The sequence below is a fragment of the Podarcis bocagei genome (assembly GCF_964188305.1).
Source record: "Podarcis bocagei genome assembly, chromosome: 2".
NCBI classification, from domain to species: domain Eukaryota; kingdom Metazoa; phylum Chordata; class Lepidosauria; order Squamata; family Lacertidae; genus Podarcis; species Podarcis bocagei.
The window spans coordinates 3,832,605-3,855,618 of record NC_138126.1 but is presented as its reverse complement, the minus strand read 5'-3'; the positions used below and the strand labels follow the sequence as shown (position 1 = coordinate 3,855,618).

Here is a 23,014-nt window from a genome sequence, read left to right as displayed (position 1 = left end):
CACAAAGAGTCGGACTCAACGACTAAACAACAACAACAACAAAATTTTAGTAAGTATTTTATTTACTACTAAGAAGTGGCACACAGCTCCTCCACCCAAACCTAGCCAAGATCCTCCCCCTGGATCTACCCCCAAATTAATCCCAATTAAATATATGGTTCAGAAGGTGACAGGGGAAGGAAATGCTCCATTTCACTCCCACACCTGAACAAGAGAGTTCAATTCTGCATGCGGCTGCTTCAAATTCTTTACAGTGGTACTTTGGTTCTCAAACTTAATCCATTCTGGAAGTCCGTTCCAAAACCAAAGCGTTCCAAAACCAAGGCATGCTTTCCCATAGAAAGTAATGCAAAATGGATTAATTCGTTCCAGACTTTTAAAAACAACCCCTAAAACAGCAATTGAACATGAATTTTACTATCTAACAAGACCACAGATCCATAAACTGAAAGCAATAAACAATGTACTGTGGTCACACAATCAATCAATCAGTAGCTGAATTGGGTTCCACACAGTCGCAAAGGAAAAATAAAAGTTCGCAAACCGGAACACTTACTTTGGGTTTGTAGTGTTTGGGTTCCAGGTTTTTTGAGTATCAACGTGTTTGAGAACCAAGGTACCGCTGTATTAGAGTTCCGCCCTATTACAGACCCCATGTTGTCTTTAGTTTTTTGCTGTCAGGTGCTCCTTTGTGTTCAGATCAGGCCTCAGTATAATAATGTAGCACTTGGGAATGAAGATGCAGCCCAGAAGCCCAGCACTGGAGGCCAATATAGAGAAGACCTGCACGGCTACCATGTATTTCCCCTTTGTGCTCAGGTAGGTGGGCACAAAGGACACCCAAACACTGCAGAAGACCAGCATGCTGAAGGTGATCAGCTTGGCTTCATTGAAGGTCCCAGGCAATTTCCTGGCTAGGAAAGCCACTGTGAAGCAGATGGCAGCCAGGAAGCCCATGTAGCCGAGGGCAGTGTAAAACATGGCCACAGAGCCTTCATTGCATTGGACAATTATCTCTCCAAGCTGGGAGCTCATGTCAAATTCTGGGAATGGAGGAGAGATCCCCAGCCAGGTGCTGCATATGAGAACTTGGACACTGGAGCAGGAAATGACAATGGAGTGGGCCAAACTCTTCCCCAGCCATCTCCTCACCCTGTTCCCTGGTTTAGTGGCCAGGAAGGCAAGCACCACAGTGATGGTTTTTGCCAAGACAGAAGAGACAGCAACTGAGAAGATGATGCAGAAGGCTGTTTGTCGGAGAAGGCAAGAGACTTTCCTCGGCAGTCCAATGAAGAGGAAAGAGGACAAAAATGAGAGAAGGAGGGAGATGAGGAGGATGTAGGAGAGGTCCCTGTTGTTGGCTTTGACTATTGGAGTTTCTAGGAATTTAATGAAGATTGCCAATACAAAGCCTGCAGCTAATGACAAGAAGAGGGCTAGGGAAGCCAAGAGGATCCCCCAATTCTCTTTGTAGTCTAGGAAGTTGATAATCTTGGGAACACATTGAACTTGGTCCTTGTTTGGATGCTGATCTTCTGGACATTTGGTGCAGTGCGTTGCATCTGAGAATGAGAAAAAGAGTGGCTTTGGTATTTCTTGAATCCATAACCACGTAGCTTCTAATACTTTTTTTTTTTGGGGGGTGCTCTTTCTATTCCCCCAAGAAATGGCCTCTCCCTTGGAGTCACCCACCTTCCTGAGTGGAGATGGTCCCTTCCGCACATGGAGAGCAAACATAGCAGCAAACCGGCTCCCCTTCTTGGATCACCTTGAAATATCCAGGGTGACAGCTTTCGGTGCATCTGGAGCAAGGCACAGTCTAAGCACAAAGAGAGGAAGGTGCATCAAGGGGACAATTTCTCTCTATGGAATTGGTTGATAGAGTCTGGAATGGACCCAGCAGCATCTCATGGACCACTAGCCCTGCCAGGACTTCTGGCACGTTCCTCAAAAACCTATTTGGTCTGTTTCCTTGCTTGTTTCATCATTCATTGTTCCTCTTTTCTGTCTCTAAACATGGTGTCATTGTCAACCTCAAATTTCCAGATTTCAAAATGGAATGTGGATATTCCATGTCCACTTCATGGATCTGGGGCTTAAGGTATGAGGGGAACACCCTTGTATGCCAGCTCCCACCCCTGCACTGGGCAAAGGACTGCAGTCCAAGTCCTGTGTGAAATATTCCACAAATTAATACATACCAACAGATGCCATACAGAAAAAGTTCCCCCTACCTTGTTAAACCTCTGGGGCCACAAAATAGCATCCGAGTTGATAGTGAACTTTGTGTCAATGGATGTCTCTCTCTCGATACTCCCAACTTTCACTCTGGCATGAGACTTGTTGGGAAACACCACCCAGTTCACAAGGTCATAGTTGCCTGGCAGCTTCCCATTCTCATCCAAATGCATTCCACCCATGGAGGTATTAGAAAACTGGGTTGCTCTTAAGAAGGGGTGAAGCTGGAATGAAAGTTGCTGGGAGTCACAGGCAGGCAGAGTGCTTTTGTGCCGAAGACCCCCTGGGTGAGTTACATGGACCCCCAGTGGGAACCACTGACCTAGATGATGATGATGATGATGATGATGATGATGATGATGATGATATTTGTACCCACCCATTTGATTGGGTTGCCCCACACACTCTGGGCATTAATGACCAGCTAGCCAGAGCTCTTAGAGCTCTTGGAGACAAGAGCGGTGAATGCAGAATCAACGCTTATGCCAGGGATAGGCAAACTCAGCCCTCCAGATGTTTTGGGACTACAGCTCCCATCACGCCTAGCTAACAGGACCAGTGGTCAGGGATGATGGGAATTGTAGTTCCAAAACATCTGGAGGGCCGAGTTTGTCTATGCCTGGCTTAGGCTAATGAACAAATGGGGTGATTTGTTACTGAATTTTTAGCAGCAATTTGAGAGTCAGTCATCCATCGTGGTGTACATCTTAGTGGAAACAACATATTGGAGAAGAACAGAAATATTCCCAATTGTGACAATTGCTGCCTCATTACACCCCTGGTGCTAATTTCTGCACATGGACACAAAGTTAGAAAGTTCCTATTATTTAATATCTTTGCTTTCAATAAGCATTTCCAGTACGTGGAAAAGGTCCCTGCTATGACCATTCTTCTTTTCTTCTGTTTATCCTATACACGGTTGGTATTGTTTTGAAACTTTCAGCACTTTTAATAATTGCGTTCTGTTGATATATTATAAACCAACCAGTGTATACACACACACACACACACACAGAGAGAGAGAGAGAGAGAGAGAGAGAGAGAGAGAGAGAGAACAAAGGGCAGTATATAAACATTGAAATAGAAAAAGCTCAATGAGTGTACATCTCAGCATCCTGGGGAAGACCTGTGTGACCAGAAGGCTTGTGTTCCTGCTCCATCCGTGTTGCAGCTGCTCGCTGAAGGCCAGCAAAGACAGAGGAGGAGATGAAGACACACCAACTTCAGCTAAGATGACTCCTCTCAGAGCACTAAGGAGTAACCATAGGAAAGTTGGAGGGTCTTCTTATGAAATCCCTATGGTGAGCAGAAATATTGATCTGCACAAGAACCTCATCAATTGGATTTGCCTTAGGAAAGGACAAATTATTTGTCCCGTTACTAGATCTTATTCCACAGTTGGGAAGATGGATTGAAGTTAGGAAAAGGTGAATGGAAATACCTGCCATGGCTGTAGACTTTGACATCCCAAACTGTCTGTCCCACTCATCCTCGGCATCCGTTTTGACCTTGATAAACATGCAGCATGTAAAGCGTGTGCCACGGCTTGGACATGGAAGTAAGTGCTGTAGCTGTCTTGGGAGAGGGATCTCTCCAGCTCCTCCCGGGGCAGAGTCTCCAGCTTCTCCTTCTCGGTGCATTTTGTCCGACCTTTCACAGACAAGGTATGCTTCGAATATAAGCAATAAAATGCTTTTCTCCAAAACCAATAAATAAGATATGAAGATGGTGCATAGTAATCACGTATGGTCAGTTTTTTGGTCTTCATTACAAAGGAGAAGGAACCATGGATGTTCTCAAAATCCTTTGGAGCTGAGTGCAAATTCATGTTGATGTCCTGAAAATCTGTTGTGATCCAAACTCTTGCCCCAGCTCCTCCCATGATTATATTTTGTAGTGCCATGACTGGCATCCATCCTGTGTAAGTGTTCTCATAGTAAAGAAATACATTGACTTGTCTCCATATGATGAATGGCACCTTTGGCATGAGTGATCGATATGGATTGCTTTCTGCTAGCCTATGTGTGAAGGCGACACAGATTCCACAGAGGATCATCTGAGATGTCAGGGCACCCACAAACCTTTCTCCATTCTCATTGTCTGGAGCAAAGAGGCCAACCCACGTCCATCCGAAATGCAGGAGCAGCTTGATAATCCCCTGGGACTGAGTATCTTCTTTGGGGAGCATCCGGTAGACAAAACGGAACTGGGATTTATCATCCATAGCCTGAGTATTAAAGCCATAACTGATCTAGTGAGGGAAGGGAGAGATTAGTGATTTGTTTTGGTTTCAAGATAAAAATCTTGACTCCCCTGGATAAAAAGTTGGATTTTATTCTGTCCTTCATACCTGTGGGATTTTGTAGATGCCTGACATGGTCGAAATTTGTTTTGAGATTACAGAACTGGCCCCTTCAAGAACACCCAGCAGGTTATTATTCCCTTTTCCACAGGTATAGTTTGGGATGTTGCTTTCCCCACCGGAAAGCAGGTCTAGCATGACATCGGAAGTCATCCTTGCATCGAAAAAGTTCTCATAGAGGTTGTAGCCCAAGGTGATGTTAGGTAAGATCCTGGGGTCTCTGTTGATCTCTTGGATGGTGAACAGGAAAGACAAGATGTGCCAGTAGCGTCTATCTGACACACTGCAATAAACAGATTAATAAAACAATTTGAAACTGCTCTTCACCATTTAATGAAAAGAACTATGATATGATCACCAAAGAACAGCCTGTATGTTTGATGTGGGAAGAAACATATCCTTGTTTCAAGGAGAAAATCCATTTCCTGCTTCAGAATTTTCTCTCTCTCTTTCTCTTTCTGTGTGTTTGTTTGTGTGTGTGTGTGTGTGTGAGACACCAGAATACCAGAATACAGTTACTTACTCATCAAACCTAGTTGATGGGGGCTGAGAAAAGACATATGGAAGTTGATCGAAAAATTGTTTTGGAGAGATGACCCCACTAACGAGGAAGTCTCCAGGCCGGAAGTAATTCTGTGCTCCCTTTTCTTCCCTGATCAGATTCAGGGGGCATTTTGCCTTGGGGTTTCCAAAGACTCCGTGAGGCATCAATAGGACCAGTAGAAGTAGCAGCAGGGATACCATTCTGGCAGTAGCTCCTGCACCTCTCCTGAGAGCTTGTGCAAGAGGAATCCCATGCAAGACCAAAGCTGCAGCGTCATCACCCATGGAGCTAGTGGTCATTGATGACTTCAGAGCTTTTAAAAATCACACACACATCTCCCCCACTTACACCTGCTCTAAATCTTGACTCACTCTGCCTCCAACAGAAATATTCTTCCCCCAGGAACGATGCAATGAGTAACCTCATGTTGGCCTTGATTCCGATGCCTCGGCAACATCCATAAATCTCTTGGGCTCCGGCTATAGAAAATCACCATGATTTCCGTAATTACAGTAGGGAGAAAGCTCATCTCTGTGACATCCTTGAGGTTTGAGGGGAAGGGACAGAGCTGGAGAAAAACATGTTTATGAGGGATAGCAGATACAACTCTCCGTCTGACATCAGCCATGTGTGTGTGTGAGAGAGTTTGGCCTGAACTTTTGTGACAATAGTATTAGAAAAGCCCTACAAATGGGTCAGTCCATACAGCCAGTGGACAAATGGACTGTGGCCACCCAACCTTTTCTTTAAAACCTCAAATGAAGGAGAGTCTGTAGTAGTGAAATACAGAGAATCATACCATATAAGGTTTTCACTTACTGAGCATGCTCAGAAGGATGTGGTTGGTAACTGGAGGTGTAATCTAATCCTGCAGTTAAATTCTAGCAGATTATGAGGAAGCTCCTTTGCTTAAACTGGTAGTCATTACACATGCTTTCCACTGTGGAAAATCACATGGGTTAGTGCCTTATAAGGAAAATGGGGTGAGGGAAACCCAGTATTTGGACTGGGTATGAAATTTAAACTTAGTGGAATTTGTGGAATGTGCTATATTGATGTATAAAATGGTATGGGATGTGTTAGAACGGGGCCAGAGAACTTGGGAAGAAATCTTTCCTGGTCATTTCTGTACAGAAATAAAATAAAATAAAAGTCAGAATCTTATTTTTCATAACTTGAAGGAGATGCTCCGTGTCATTCCCACATCTGAACAAGAGAGTTCATTCCTGCAAGATGTTGCTTCGACCTCTTTATGAGAGTTCAGCTCTGATAAAGATGATGCCATCTTTAGTGTTTTGTCGCCAGGTGCTTCTTCAGATCAGACCTTAGAATAATAATGTAGCACTTGGGCATGAAGAAGTCCAAGTTTGTCATCAGTCAGGTGTTTGAGTTTAGCCTCAACTTTGCAGACAAGAGCGTTAGAAAACCCCTACATGTGGATCAGTCCAAATGACCAATGGAGGCTTGTCCAGTAGCACAACTGGGGCACTGCCACACCAACCTCAGCCTCCCCCACCCGCCACCTGCCTATCTTCTTGCTTACAGCCAGCCTTATTTACAAGGGATGGGGGACATTATTTAAATGCCCCTTTAAGGATACCGTGCAAATGCAGTCTGACACACACAATATCCTCTTGCACTGTTTTTCCACAAGCCTTCCAAACTGTTTGGCTGGCTGAGTGGATTCTCTCCTGTCCCACACACCGTCCCATCAGGGTTAAGTTCAGTGCTCTTTTTCTAGAAAAAGAGTTGCCGCATCCCTCTTTCTCTTATAATAGCAATGGCACCCATTCTGTTCCGGCAAGCTCCAGCTGGGGAAAAAAGCCCCATTTAAGTTGTTTACTAGTTTCCTGCTGTGGCGTTTGCCTCCTAGGTGGGTCATAAGGAAAGGGTTAAATGAGTACGATGTGAATGGCCAGTGGGAATGCAAGGGGAGGAGTAAAAGTTAGAGTGGGAGGTTTTGAAAGTCAGTTTTGGTTTGGGAGTCGAAGAAGAAAGAGGGAGGATTAGGTGTGGGTTGGTAGAGTTGTATTGTGAGAGAGTGAGAGGAATTGTTAGGTGGCGTCAGTTGGGGATAATCAATTGGAAGTTGTTAGGAACTAAGATTAAGAAATTGACAAGAAAAGTTAACTGAAACCATAACCTTGTTCCAACAAACTTGATTATTTGTTTATGTTAACAACTGTCTGGACTCCGTGTGTCCCCGTGAGAAATGGGGTGGTGGCAGCAGCGAAGAAGTCAACCGCAGTGGCGGCACAGGGTCAATAGACCGTCAAACGTTTGGGGGCCCTGTGTGTGATCACCACACCTGCCTTGATGGCTGATGCTGTATCTGATGCAGAGTCTGTCAGCTGCTGGAAATGGTGTTAATCAAAAGTCTGGGAGATTGACTAGTCTGTGGTGAATAACCCTCTACATTTGACACAGTCTTTCTTCCTCGTTTGAAATGTTGGGTGTTTAGGCCAAGGAGTGGTGCCATGGATTTGGATGCTTCTGTGGAGAAAAGGTTAAACTTTTCTCCTCAGAAAAAGCAGGGATTTATGAACCATCTGGGCAGGGACATGGGAGTCTTCCTCTATCTGAGGAGTTTCCCGCTCTTTCCCCCCAAGGGTGCTGAAAGTTCATGCCCAAATGGTCTCTCAGTGGAGAAATGCTGTCCTCTTTCCATGCAAGATCTGAAGAGTCAGGGAAGGGTTGTTCCTTTTTCTAGGGGGCCACATTAAAATAATTGAATAAATACAAATTACCTCAGGAGTTTTGTCATGTGAGGATTCAAAGTATTTTTGTGTTTTTTTCCTGAGGCAAAGCCCCATAACAGGCATTTGTGGAAGCTCCAACTAGCTTTCCTAAATAGTGACAGTTTGAAACTAAATTTATAATCGGATTACCTCACAAGTCAACAAGGAGTATAGAGGATTTGCCTAGGGTAAAATGTTCCCAAACTCCCTCTGCCACTCTGGACCAATTGAAAGGGGCTAAGGGGGTCTTGAAGCTACCAGCATGAGTTTGACCAAACTGTGGGAGGCAGTGGAAGACAGGAGTGCCTGGCGTGCTCTGGTCCAGGGGGTCACAAAGAGTCGGACACGACTAAACGACTAAACAACAAACAACAACAAGGGGGTCTCGGCAAACCACTTAATGGCTTTTCTGGAAGTTGTTAAGCAATTGGAATGCACTCTGCTAGATAATGATTTTCAGTTGTTAATACTGTTATGAATTCATTGAGGTTGGGCTGAACGACTGGGCTCCCTTCTAATAGCCAGGCTAGCTTCCTGGTGAGGTGATAACATGGGCAAGGTGCCATTAAGAGAAACAAAGGGTGGGTCTCTGAGCGAGAGGCCAAGTAGTAAGCCAGGAAGCAAGAGAGTCAGAGCTGTGAACCCCTCTATGGCAGGCTCAGGTTGTACATATGTGTAAATAAACCATATATCCCAAAGACACCAGCCTCCACTATACCTCATTCATTTCTTTGAAGCATTCTGAGGGAATGGGCGGCAGTGAAGAAATTAATGGAGCGTAGTTACAGGTACAGTGCAAGTAGATAAATAGGGACCGCTTTATAGACGGAAGGTAAACGGCGTTTCCGTGCGCTGCGCCGGTGCTGGCTCGCCAGCTGCAGCTTCGTCACGCTGGCCACGTGACCCGGAAGTGTCTTCAGACGGCGCCGGCTCACGGCCTTTAGAGCGAGATGAGCACGCAACCCCAGAGTTGGACACAACTGGCCCGTAAGGGCAGGGGTACCTTTACCTTTACCTTTAGTTACAGGTACATGTATGTGTAGACAAGCGAGGCTTGTAAAGTTGATTTGATTCCTCCCTTGTTCCCAATGTCGATCTTCAATCACCCCTTCTTCCCTGCTGTGTGTCTGTGTGTATCATTTTGTGGTTTGCTTCAGGTGCCAAAATGTAATGTCCAGTCCTACCCCCAGTGCTAAAAATCAAATGCCATGCTTAGTTGTTGTCAGATGCTCCTTCATGTTCAGCTCAGGCCTGAGTACAATAATGTAGCACTTGGGCATGAAGATGCAGCCCAGAAGCCCAGCACTGGAAGCCAAGATAGAGAAGACCTGCACGGCTACCATGAATTTCCCCTTGGTGCTCAGGTAGGTGGGAACAAAGGACACCCAAACACTGCAGAAGACCAGCATGCTGAAGGTGATCAGCTTGGCTTCATTGAAGGCCCCAGGAAGCTTCCTGGCTAGGAAAGCCACCGTGAAGCAGATGGCAGCCAGGAAGCCCATGTAGCCGAGGGCAGCGTAAAACATGGCCACAGACCCTTCACTGCATTGCAAGATGATCTCTCCAGGGAGGGAGCTCGTGTCAGAGTTTGGGAATGGAGGAGAAAGTCCCAGCCAGGTGATGCAGATGACAAGTTGGACAGTGCAACAGGAAATGACAATGGAGTTGGTCAGACTCTTGCCCAGCCATTTCCTCAGCCTGTTCCCTGGCTTGGTGGCCATGAAGGCCAGAACCACAGTGATGGTTTTTGCCAACACTGAAGAGACGGCAGATGAGAAGACAATGCTGAAGACCGTTTGTCGGAGAAGACAGGTAACTTTCCTTGGCCGGCCGATGAAGAGGAAAGAGGACAAAAAGCAGAGCAGGAGAGAGAAGAGGAGGATGTAGGAGAGGTTCCTGTTGTTGGTTTTGACTAGGGGAGTTTCATTGTATTTCATGAATATTCCCAAAACAAAGCCTGTGGTTGAAGATAAGAGGAGGGCAACGGAAGCCAGGAGGATCCCCAAATAATCTTCATAGGACAAGAAGTTGATTGCTTTGGGAACACATTGATCGTGGTCCTTGTTTGGATGCTTATCTTCTGGACATCTGATGCATTCATTGGCATCTGCACAGAGTAAAAGAGACTTCAGTATGCTAACATAAGTCATACACCTAGAGCAGTCTGAATGCTGTTACAATTGTGGGGAATGGTTGACATATGGGAGAGAACAAGAAAGAACGCTGTGTTCACAGGTAGAGAAGTTTCAACCCATGGCTTCTTTCCACTGGTGTCATGTCCTACCTTCCTGAGTGGAGATTGTCCCTTCTGAGCAGGGAGCACAGTCATAGCAGCACGGGGGTTTCCCTTCCTGAATCTTCTTGGCATATCCAGGGCAACAGCTCTTTGTGCATGTTGCATGAGGCGTGGTCTGGAAATAAATAGAAAGAGCAGCATCGAGGCTTTAGGAAATGGATTGTTTAGTTCTTGGAGGATTATCATTATTGTTGTTGTTGTTTATACCCCACCCATCTGGTTTGGTTTCCCCAGACACTCTGGGCATTTTCTAGCACATATAAAAAGATAATAAAAAATGAAACATGAAAAGGCATATTTACTTTCTATGACCCAAAGTGAGCTCAGGCCCAATTAGGAATGATTCCTTTTTTGTTTTTTGTTGAGCAGCATGGCCGTGAAACCTGTTAAGTGTTTTCATTTTAGAAAGCTTTCCATTAATAGGCAAGATGTTAAATTGTTTTTATGTGCAACAACTGCAGCAAGAGTATTGTTAGCCCAGAAATGGAAACAAGAAGAAATTCTGATGAAAGATCTCCTCCTGGGGCAGCAGCATCTGATTCTCCTGATGTGGCCTAAATCTCTATTTTTATTTTATACAAAATTCACATACCACTTTATTGTAGATAGGGATTTACAAAACAAAAACCCCGAGAAAAATAATAAATTTCTTGGAAAAAGACAAAGATAAAAAGAGATATATTTAGAAATCCAAACTATTGTTAAGTAAAATGTTAAGCTAAGGAAAGATTAAAGAACATGTCAAGTTCTACATGTCTGAACAGTCTTTCCTCAATAAAAAATGTTTTCCCAGGCACCAAAAAGAATGCAGGGCAGGTGTCAAAAGGTGGAATGTGGCAAAGTGTAGGTGCTGCCACGGGAAGGGATCGATTTCCGCCTGTCCAGAATGAGCATCGTGTGGCACCAGCAGTGCTATTTTCTGGGGGTACGCAGTACTCCCCCCAAAAAATGTTAAAGGTGTGTTATGAAGTAACAACTTCATGGTGAGTACCAGCACTTTTTTTTTACCTTTTTTTTTAAAAAAACCAACAACACTGGGCACCAGCAATTGTGCCAGTTTTTCAACCTAAGGCAGATCCAATCCAGCCCAATGACAACATTTGCATGGCTGTGGTCCTCCAAAACTAGGCCAGAGACCCCCCATTGGTGAGTGTTTGCCTAAGAGTGATTTCAGTGGATGGAGTGGAAGTGACTGTGTCTTTTGCCAAAATGAAGCATTGGGACAGACACAAGGTGAGGTCGTGTCAGCCCATTTCTCATTTTTAACTAGGGCAGAGTTCTTCTTTTAAATCCTTACTCCTAAACCAAGCTTTTTCATTTCTCCAAATTTTTTGAATGTTTACCATTCCAGAACAGAGGGCCTCCAGATTTTGTTTGATTGTGGCTCCCAGCAGCCATCTGGAAACCCATTGAATCCACCAGCCTCTGAAGAGGTCCTCTGTTTCTGCCAAGTGGAGAAGCTGCTGATTGCCAAAATCTCAACAGGAAGTAATCTGAACATGACAAAGGACTGGTGGCCATGCCCCCCACTTTCATATCACCCTCTTCCTGCCCAGTTGAGAAAACAAAGTCCAGAAGGTGGCCTCTCACATGCCTTGGGATGGTGACATGTTGGGACAGCCTCATGGTCATCGTGGCAGCCATGTGTCAGGGAATTGGCAGAGGAGGAATTGTGGAGACCACCTCCTCAGCCTGATCCTTCTAGAAAAGAGGAAGACAGTTAAGAAGTACAACAGGGGTTTGAGGGAGGTCACAGTTTAGATGCAGATTAGGGGGAAAGTTGTGAAATAATGGGATAGGAGGAGGAGGAAGAGGAAGTACCAGGGGGTGACAGCTGACGGACACAGTGTCTTTAGAGAGCATTCCAGCCCCTGCCTCCCAGAACCTAGCAAGCCTTGAAAGTAGGGGAGCAAAGGGCTCAAATGCAGAGGGCGCTTGTCAGCACCCATAGAGATGACGAATGAGGAGGTGGGAGAGACATGGAGGGTGGAGATTCTCTTGAGACAATGCCATTTTCCAAGAGGCTGGGTTCCAAATCCTCTCTGTAAATACTGAAGAAAAAGCCGATGGTAAGAAGCATTTCCTTGTATTTGTATGTTCCTGGCAACGGGCCATGAGAGTTGCTGGTACCCAACTGACACCTTGTTTGATTATAGCTCCCAGCAGCCATCTGGAAGCCCCTGCCTCTGCCAACAGGAAGTGATCTGAACTTGACAAGGGACTGATGTCAATGTCCCACACTTTCAGATCACCCTCTTCCTGCCCAGTTCAGAAAACAAGGTCCAGAGTGTGGCCTGTCACATGCATTGGGATGATGATATGTTGGGATAGCCCCATGGTCATTATGGCAGCCATGAAGTCCTGAGCCACCCCAGAAACAGTTGCCTCAACATGGATGATGAAGTCCCCCAAGCCAACATTGTGGGAGTCCTCTACACCACCTCTGAGACCAGCTCTGTCAACTGAGGCAGGGAGACTGATGGGCAGTGTGGTGGGTGGTAAACCATCACAGTCCCTAATCTGTCCCGACTGCCCAATGCCAGAAACACACATTTTATTTTTTTAAGAATATATATTTTATTAAAGTTTATATATAAAAAAATTACAAAACTTCACATATTTTCCCATTTTCTAACCAAACCAATACTTCTATATAGATACAATAAAAACCTAGAAAGGTGGGGGAGGGGGAGAGAGAAGGAAAAAATAGAAAAGAGAGGGGGAAAATAAGATTCAGAAAGATACTGAAGAAGCTGGTCTCTAAGGTGCTACTGGGAGGAATTTTTTTATTTTGTTTTGACTACGGCAGACCAACACGGCTACCTACCTGTAACTAAAACTAAAATCAGTTAACCTTTAAACAAGATCCCGAACAAAATGCTTTTAATACAGACCAAAGGAAAGATGGATAATCTCTCTCTCTCCGTTTATTTTTTTGCCGTCAGGTACTCCTTTGTGTTCAGTTCGGGCTTCAGTCTAATAATGTAGCACTTGGGCATGAAGATGCAGCCCAGAAGCCCAGCACTGGAGGCCAAGATAGAGAAGACCTGCACGGCTACCATGTATTTCCCCTTGGTGCTCAGGTAAGTGGGAACAAAGGACACCCAAACACTGCAGAAGACCAGCATGCTGAAGGTGATCAGCTTGGCTTCATTGAAGGCCCCAGGAAGCTTCCTGGCTAGGAAAGCCACCATGAGGCAGATGGCAGCCAGGAAGCCCATGTAGCCGAGGGCAACATAAAACATGGCCACAGACCCTTCATTGCATTGCAAAATGATCTCGCCAGGTTGGGAGCTCATGTCAGAGTCTGGGAATGGAGGAGAAAGTCCCAGCCAGGTGATGCAGATAACAACTTGGACAGTGGAACAGGAAATGACAATGGAGTTGGTCAGACTTTTCCTCAGCCATTTCCTCAGCCTGTTCCCTGGCTTGGTGGCCAGGAAGGCCAGAACCACAGTGATGGTTTTTGCCAACACTGAAGAGATGGCAGATGAGAAGACAATGCTGAAGACCGTTTGTCGGAGAAGACATGTGACTTTCCTTGGCCGGCCGATGAAGAGGAAAGAGGACAAAAAGCAGAGCAGGAGGGAGAAGAGGAGGATGTAGGAGAGGTCTCTGTTGTTGGCCTTGACTAGGGGAGTTTCATTGTATTTCAAGAATATTCCCAAAATGCAGGCTGTGGTTGAAGATAAGAGTAGGGCAAAGGAAGCCAGAAGTTTCCCCAAATAATCTTCATAGGACAAGAAGTTAGTTGCTTTGGGGACACAATGATCTTGCTCCTTGTTTGGATGCTGATCTTCTGGACATTTGGTGCATTCATTGGCATCTGCACAGAGTAAGAGAGACTTCAGTATGTTAACATTAGTCATACACCTAGAGCAGTCTGAATGCTGTTACAACTGTGGGGAATGGTTGGCATATGGGAGAGATCAAGAAAGAACGCTGTGTTCACTGGTAGAGAAGTTTCAACCCATGGCTTCTTTCTATTGATGTTGTGTCCTACCTTCCTGAGTGGAGATTGTCCCTTCTGAGCAGGGAGCACAGTCATAGCAGCATGGAGGCTTCCCTTCCTGAATCTTCTTGGCATATCCAGGGCAACAGCTCTTTGTGCATCTTGCCTGAGGCATGGTCTGGAAATAAATAGAAAGAGCAGCATCAAAGTAATGGATTGTTGAGTTTTGGAAGCATTATCATTATTGTTGTTGTTCATACCCAACCCATCTAGCTGGGTTTCCCCAGGCACTCTGAGCAGTTTCTAGCACATATAAAAATATAACAAAGCTTGAAACTTTATTATATTCTTAAATATAATAAAGCATCTTTACTTCCAATGGCCCAAAGTGAGCTCAGAGCCAATTAGGAGTGATTTCTTTTTTGCTTTTTGTAGAGCAGCATGGCTGTGAAATCTCTTTAGTGTTTCTGCTTCTTCCCTTTAACATTGATATACTACAGTTTTCGACACATATAGACAATCCAGGCAACATGTGAATTAAACCAGCAACAATAAAAAAATTCCTACAAATGGGGCACTAAAACAACTCCTGACACAGTTGTGTTGTGCAGTTGAGAAATAAGACTGGACTGACTGATTTTTGCCTTGCTTGAAAGGCTAAATGGCATTGTTGAGGTTGGGATGAAGACTGCACCTATTGCAAAAATTGGCACCTAGTTTGCTCATGAGGCATATCTGCACTTCCCATTTTCATTTTAGGAAGCTTTCCAGGCTAGATAAAATATATATATTACAGCTGTTCATTTTGTAATTCATTTTATAAGTCTCTTATTCATTGTCAATTTATACATGCTTATTCAAGAGTGAGATCCAATCAGCGCAATGGGATTTAGCTCCAGGGAAGTGTCCATGATTGCAATAAAAGCCTCATATATACTTTTTTTTTTAAAGAATAATTTTTTATTAACCGACCAATCACATCAAATCAAACCAAATTACATAAATTCCAAATTACACAGCCGAATTTTAAATTTTTGGTGGGGGTACCCATATTTCAAGTTCCGAAGGGATCCAATCAACTTCTTGCTTCTTACTGCTGTTTTAATGTCCACAAATCTAACCTTATGATGTTCACAGTACTATCCAGTCCTTTCTTATTATTTTTCCACATCTCTTGTTCTTATTTTCATATATTTTTCCTTTTTCTTTGTGACCTCTGATAGTCTCCGCAAGCTGGTTAGAACAGTTTGTAATCCTGCGTGGATTTTTTTTTTTTAATCCAGTAGCCATATCCAGACGTTTTCCATATAACATCACTTCCATACATCAAAACAGTCTTAGCGTCATTAATCTTCACCAATCTTCCTCCTTTCTCAAAACCTCTGAGGAGATTCACTAGGAATGCAGTCTGAAAACAAGTCCATTCTTCCTCCCGGCTATAAATCCTTTTGCAAGATGGCGACTCCAAATTAATTGCTGCGCTATTCCCAAAAGCTCCTATTGCTTCTCGATCTCCATAAAGCATACTTTTGGTTAAAGTTTATCTGCACACAGACCTTAATCATCCTGCTTGGGTCAGTTCAACTGACGATTCTAATGAGGAGGGGTTCTTGTAAATCACATAGAAGGAAAATAAAAAAGGTCCCCCCCCATTCAGCCTCGTTGTCAACATAACCTGCCTTTGGTGTATCTTCATCGTAAAATATTCCTGTTTCTCCAGCCCGTCGTCTTCTTTCGCAGAGGTCACTTAAATTAGCAGACTTCACTCCCCTTCTTCACTTGAAATATGTGCATTTGCTTCTTTTGTAATTAATTATTCCAAATTGCTGCAGCTAGTGCGCGGTCAGAGACAGCGTCCAGGAGAGCCGAGGTCCACACGGGGGCATTCTGCCTAGGGCCCTCACCCCTTCTTTCGAATTAGGGGGTGATTTATGGGCACAGCAGGCAAGGGCAGTGTTCCCCATTTCCTGGGGGCAACAAGGGAGGCTGCCTACTCCCATAACAGCCTCTTAATTACCCCGTGTGGGTCGGAGAGATGGTATTCTCGGCCATCTTCCAATGCACCCCCTAGTGGCCCCCCGCCTCATATATACTTTCAACTAGCTATTAGAGTGTAACAGAAATCGTAATATTAAAAAAGCACATAACATTTCTCCTACCTTCTTCCACAGCGTGGGCCATACTATTGTTTCTGGACTAATAGTGAACTTTAGAATTGAGGACTCCTGTCTCTCTATGCCCCCAATCTTCACACTAGCATGAGATTTATTAGGGAACAACACCCAATTCACAATATCAAAGTCAACGGCCAGTGCCCCATTCTCATCCAAGTACTGTCCGTCAGTTGAAGTATTAGAAGACAGATGGACTTCTTTCAAGAATGAATGAAGCTAGAAAAACAGAGAAAACCACGTTGGATGGCATCCATTAGAAAAGACTGGTTATGATTCTGAGAAATTATGTAAAGAATCGTCATCATGGATTTAGTACATGTGGAACACAAAGTTATAAGAAGGATGGAGTCATCTTTCTACTATAGGATCAACAACATCATAACAGGGCGGCCTCATTGCTGAAACCTAGACCACCTCCAATATAGTCTCTATCCCAAAACCACTCAAAGACAGCCTCAAAGTAGAATCATACCCATCCAATCTCGTTAATAAACCAAACTACAAGATATTCACATCAATCTTGGCTAACTGTCTAAAAATTTTCCTACAGAAGTTAATACAATCAGACCACACTGGCTGTGTCCCAGGTTGCGATATGACAAACCCCCATCAGGAAACTACTGAATCTGATTGAACACAGCAAGGTAACTAGACTCTGACTGACAGTTAGGTTCCTAGACATCCTCTAGGCTTTTGATTGCTTAGAATGGAAATACCTACTAGCCATACTAACTAATATGAAATTTGGTCCCAACTTCTTACAAACCCTCAAACAAATATGCTCCCGAGCCCCAGCAAAATGCAGGACTAACAGTCTGGACTCTAACACCATAACAATCCAAAGAGGCACAAAATCAGGATGCCCACTGTCTCCCTTCCTATTCATCCTGGCTCTGGAACGTCTAGCTATCCGAATCCGAGCAGCCACAGACATCAAGGGAATGGAAATAATTTAAAGGCAGAACCTTTAAATTAGGGCTCTTTGCATACAACCTGATGGTCACAACACCAGACCCCATAAACACAGCAACCACCCTAATCTGAGAACTCAACATGTTTGCAATGGCATTGGGCCTACAAGTAAACGTTGCAAAATCTGAGGCTATGTGTTTCAACACCCACACCCAAAAAGAATTTGCCAACATCACCAAGATAAAACTTTGGCACACCAAGTTCAGATATCTAGAAACCCCAACAAACTATACCTCCACAATTACAACCCCTTGTGGTGACAAATCAACAGAGACTTGAGGTAATGGAACAACACCAACTTCACCTTCTCAGACAAAGATAGCCATGATCAAAATTATCACCCTTCCAAAATTAACCTACTGATTCCAAACCCTCCCAATTTGGATTCAATCTGGAAACAGCCTTACAGTGGTGCCCCGCAAAATGAATCGCAAGACGGAAAACTCGCTAGACGAAAGAGTTTTCCGTTTGGAGGTGCTTCGCAAAACGAATTTCCTATGGGCTTGCTTCGCAAGACGACAATGTCTTGAGAGTTCCTGCTGTTTTTTTCCCTCCCCCCCTTTTTCTAAGCCACTAAGCCGCTAATAGCGCTAATCCGCTAATCCGTCAATGGGCTTGCTTCGCAAGACGAAAAAACCGCTAGACGAAGAGAATCACAGAACGGATTCTTTTCATCTTGCGAGGCACCACTGTATTAGAAAAACTAACCAATAAACTGAAATTGACATGGGGACAAATAGAAGAAGATACCTTCACCCCAGTATGGTTCCCCTTTAACATATACACAGCCCAACAAGACAACAAGAATCTGCCAACAGCATACAAATCAATCTGACTAACCTGATCCAAACACACACACACACACACACACACACACACACACACACACACACACCACTCACACAAAAAACAAATCTCACTACAGACAACCAGTCATAACCAGCCACACCCTATGCCACCCCCAAACATCTGTCATCTCCAAGGAAATACAAGTGAATTGTAAGAGAACCTATACAAGTGACGCTGGCAGAAAACCTCAAACATGCACTAAGTAGAAGAATAGAAACCTAGCCACCCTGCCCCACCCCACTCACCATTCCTCCTCCCCCTCTGCCCCCCATTTCTTCCTAACTTAAATTGTATGCAACACTAATGTCTGACAACAAATGAAATTGACCTGTAGAAAACACAACTTGAACAAAGGGACAATGCACGTATTTTGTAAACAGTGTGTCTGTGTGTGTGTGTGTGTGTAATATATATATATATATATATATATATATATATATATATATATATATATATATGTGTGTGTGTGTGTGTGTGTGTGTGTGTGTGTGTGTGTAAAGTGAGAGGCCATACCTGCCATGGCTGTAGACTTTGAAGTTCCATCTCGTTTCCTCCACCCACCATCAACCCCAGAACTGGCCCTACTAAACATCTTCCCACTCACATTATAAAGAGCTCATAACCCACCTATTCTCAGCAGACAGAAGCATCATAGCCAGATACTGGAGAGACCTGTCAGGAGTAAGAAGACCCCTTCAACCCGGTATCGTTCCCCTTTATTATATAAATAGCCCAACAAGTCAACAAGAATCCGCCAACAGCATAAGAATCAATCTGGCTAACTTGATCTAAAAATGCACACACACACCACACTACAGCCAACCAACCACAACCAACCACACCCTAAGCCACGCCCAACCTCTCTCACCACCAAGTAAATACAACAAGCAAATAGTAAGAGAGCCTATACAAGTGACACTGACACAAAACCCCAAACATACACTAAGTAGAAGAATAGAAACATAACCACCCCACCCTACTCACCATTCCTCCTCCTCCTCTTTCCCCCTCCTTTCTTCCTCTCTTTCTCTTCTCTTTGGTGATCACTCATAGCCGAGTAAGATTGTCTTCCATAAACACAATGCTTGTTTATAAAGCTGTTGTACTACCAACCTTTCTTCCTAACCTAACCCTGTATGTAACACTAATGTCTCACAACAAATGAAACTGATCTGTAGAAAACACAACTTGAAAAAAGAGACAATGCATGTATTTTTGTAAACTAAGAAATTGTGTTTGTGTGTGTGTGTGTGTGTGTGTACAGACGCGGGTGGCACTGTGGTCTAAACCACTGAGCATCGGAAGGTCAGCGGTTCAAATCCCCACAATGGAGTGAGCTCCTGTTGCTTTGTCCAAGGTCCTGCCAACCTAGCAGTTGAAAAGCACGTCAGTACAGGTAGATAAATAGGTACTGCTGTGGCAGGAAGGTAAACGGTGTTTCCATGCACTCTGGTTTCTGTCACGGTGTTCCGTTGTGCCAGAAGTGGTTTAGTCATGCTGGCCACATGACTTGGAAAGCTGTCTGCGGGCAAACACTGGCTCCCTTGGCCTGAAAGTGAGATGAGCGCCGCAACCCCATAGTTGCCTTTCACTGGACTTAACTGTCCAGGGGTCCTTTACCTTTTACCTTATACAGTAGAACCTCTACTTACGACCACCTCTACTTGGGCCTGATCCAAGTCGCGACCGCAGCAAACCTGGAAGTAAGCACCGGGTTTGTCACAATTCACGCACACGCAGAAGTATATATATATATATCGAGAGGCTATACCTGCCATGGCTGTAGCCTTTGAAGTTCCATCTTTTCTCCTCCTCCCACCATCAACCTCCACTTTGATCTGGATGAATAGGCTGCATTCAAGGCCTGAGCCACAACTTGGACACTGTAGTAAGTGATATAACTGTCTTGGGAGTGGATTCCTTCAATCTCCTTCTGGGGCAGCAACATCTGATTCTCCTTCTCCCTGCATCTTTCCCAACTCCTCACAGATAAGGGATGCTCTGAATATGAACATACAAATGCATTTCGCCAAGAAGCAGAAGCTACTGGCTCATAGTAGTCCTTTTTTGCTCCCTTTTGGGTCTTCATTACAAAGGACAATGAACCATGGGCATATCGGAAGGCTTCCGTCTCATAAAACAAGATGTTGTCCTGACGACCGGTGGTGATCCAGACTTTCCCCCCGGTTTGTGTCCTTTCAAAGAAAGATTGTACCTCCATGATAGCATAAAATCCATCCTGAGAATCTGCATAGTAAACAAATACATTGACTTGTCTCCACATGGCAGGTGGCTCATGAGAGAACCACAGGGAGGTTTTCCGTTGTACTCTTTCAGTGAAGGCAGCACAAATTTCCCTTTTGTTCATCAGAGGTGTCAAGGTGCTCAAGAACTTTTCTCCATTGTCATTGTCTGAAGCAAAGAGGCCGACCCATGTCCATCTGAAGTGCAGGAGGAGTTTGACCACCCCCTGGTTCTGAGCTTCTTCATTTGGGGCCATCGAGTTGACAAAAGGGGACTGTTTTTTATCATGAAGAACGAAGCCAGAACTGAGCTGGTGAGAGAAGGGAAAGAGACTGATGCTTTGCTTTTCAGGACAAATTTAATTATCAACATCAACCTTATTTGAAATAAACTGTTTTTATTTTATTTTAGCAATGTATTCCACTTAACTGCCACAGTCCCTAAGCAGTTAAGAAAGAGTCGATAGGGAAAAAACCCAGGAAGGTACATCTATTAAACCAAACGCCAATTAAAATGCCTGCAGGAATAATAATAATAAATCTTCATCAGGCTGCATAAGGTCAATAAAGATGAGTCATAATGGATCAGGTTACCTCTGGAGTAATATTGTGGCTAAAAACATTAATAAAGATATTGTGCTAACTCAACTCTAACTCTTTCATTTGGCAAGATGTAGTTGTCCAAACATAATATTTTGTTAGATAGAGCTTCTGCAAGTTGTATTTTATCAATATCAATATTGGGGCACGATCAGCATAAGTCATTGGGTGGATTTCAGTTTCACTCATTTTTTCTACTGGGAATAAAGTAATTGTTGAAAATCTCTATGGATATATGAATTGTGGACATGAGAATAGAAAGAGAGGTCTTTATCAGTAGGATGGTAGACTCTCCAAATATCTATAAAGCCATTTTCTTCCACTGATGTTTTATCATGTTTTTAATATTCTGTTTGGAGCTGCTCAGAGTGGCTTTTGAAACCCAGCCAGATTGGCGGGGTATAAACAAAATAATAATAATAATAATAATAATAATAATAATAATAATAATAATAATAATAATAGTTATTTTAAAGGTATTGGCTATGTTGCCTTGCTTTAGATCATAGATGAAATCATACCATTGAAACATCTCCAAGTATATATCCACCTTTAGCATTCCACCTTTTTATTACATTATTTGTAGATTTGGGGGGGAATGGTTATTTATTGTTTTGTAAATGCATATTGAAGAAGATCTATATTGAAACAGTGGTACATTTAGCATTAAGTTCCTTTCTTACTATGATTTTGCTCAATTTATTTAATAAAATATATTATCCTCAGTATAACTTGTTGTTTCATGAAATGGCAAAAGTCAGGTGTGCCTGACTTGAAGACCATTCTTACTTGTGGGATTTTGTAGATGCCCAACATGCCTGCAATGTGCATGGAGATGTCGGATTCACCCTGTTCAAGAACAGCCAGTAACGTTTTCTGCCTTCCACAGGTGTAGTTTGGGATATTGACTTTCCCACCGGAAAGCAGATCTGTCAGAGCATCAGAAGTCGTTCTTCCATCAAAATGGGTCTCATAGATGCTGTAGCCCAGGGTGATGTTGGGTAGGAGCCTGGAGTTATGATTGACATCCTGAACAGCCAGCAAGAAGCTAAGAATTTGCCATGCCCTCTTAGTCACAAAACTGCAAAAAGAAAACGCCACAATGAATTTGAAAGTCGCATTCTTTTTTGTATAAATCAAAGCAAATGGGAAAGGAGCCCAGTAAGTAGGGCAAAGAGCAGCAATGTCCACAAGTATCTTTGCAGGAGAGAAGAATGGAGAAAAAACCAGGACACAAATCAGCCCCCTGAACCCACCACCAGCTCCAGTGGCAGAGGTGCAAACAGCATTTTATTCTGTGAACTGGCCCGAGATATTAGGATGAATGGCAGTATATAAATTCATTGAATAAATAAATAAATAAAAACTTGTACTTAAGATTGAGGAAGATGGCTGCGCATATGACATCACATGCATGACATTTTGGGAGGAGCCAGGGAACAGAGCCAAACACAGTTGCCGATGGCTCCTCATTTCTCACGCTCAACACTTCCGGTCTGAGATGTCCATAAATAATGCTAAACTGCAAACAATGCTAATCTGTGTGAACAAAAATCATGGCTAATTGGGTAATATTGTATCTGCTACCTTATTTTACTCCTAATCTTGAAGAGGCTTAATTATGAGCAACTTAAATACCAGAACCCCCTTCATGGATCACTGCCTTGCCGTGGCGAAGGGGCTTGAATAACTCAGAGAAGCTATGAGCTATGCCATGCAGGGCCACCCAAGATGGACAGGTCATAGTGGAGAGTTTTGACCAAACGTGATCCACCTGGAGCAGGAACCGGCAAGCCACTCCAGTATCCCTGCCAAGAAAACAGGTTTAAGGATTTAGATTTGGTGGACAGAGTGCCTGAAGAACTATGGATGGAGGCTCGCAACATTATACAGGAGGCAGCAACGAAAACCATCCCAAAGAAAAGGAAATGCAAGAAAGCAAAGTGGCTGTCCAACGAGGCCTTACAAATAGCGGGGGAGAGAAGGCAAGCAAAATGCAAGGGAGATAGTGAAAGATACAGGAAATTGAATGCAGATTTCCAAAGA

General features: G+C 43.8%; 2 protein-coding genes across 2 annotated transcripts; both read right to left on the bottom strand.

Moving 5' to 3' along the window:
* Positions 1-663: 663 nt before the first annotated feature.
* LOC308578729 (vomeronasal type-2 receptor 26-like) lies at positions 664-5,308 on the bottom strand (the record flags this gene model as incomplete). Its single annotated transcript, XM_081179245.1, has 6 exons — positions 664-1,562; positions 1,693-1,819; positions 2,235-2,462; positions 3,680-4,489; positions 4,589-4,883; positions 5,124-5,308. The coding sequence occupies 6 exons, from the start codon at positions 5,306-5,308 to the stop codon at positions 664-666; spliced, it is 2,544 nt and encodes an 847-aa protein (XP_081035371.1).
* A 7,797-nt stretch (positions 5,309-13,105) lies between these two features.
* LOC308578723 (vomeronasal type-2 receptor 26-like) lies at positions 13,106-22,441 on the bottom strand (the record flags this gene model as incomplete). The annotated part of the gene is made up of 6 exons (XM_081179230.1): positions 13,106-14,004; positions 14,182-14,308; positions 16,290-16,520; positions 19,897-20,679; positions 21,758-22,049; positions 22,428-22,441. The coding sequence occupies 6 exons, from the start codon at positions 22,439-22,441 to the stop codon at positions 13,106-13,108; spliced, it is 2,346 nt and encodes a 781-aa protein (XP_081035356.1).
* Between the last annotated feature and the right edge of the window lie 573 nt (positions 22,442-23,014).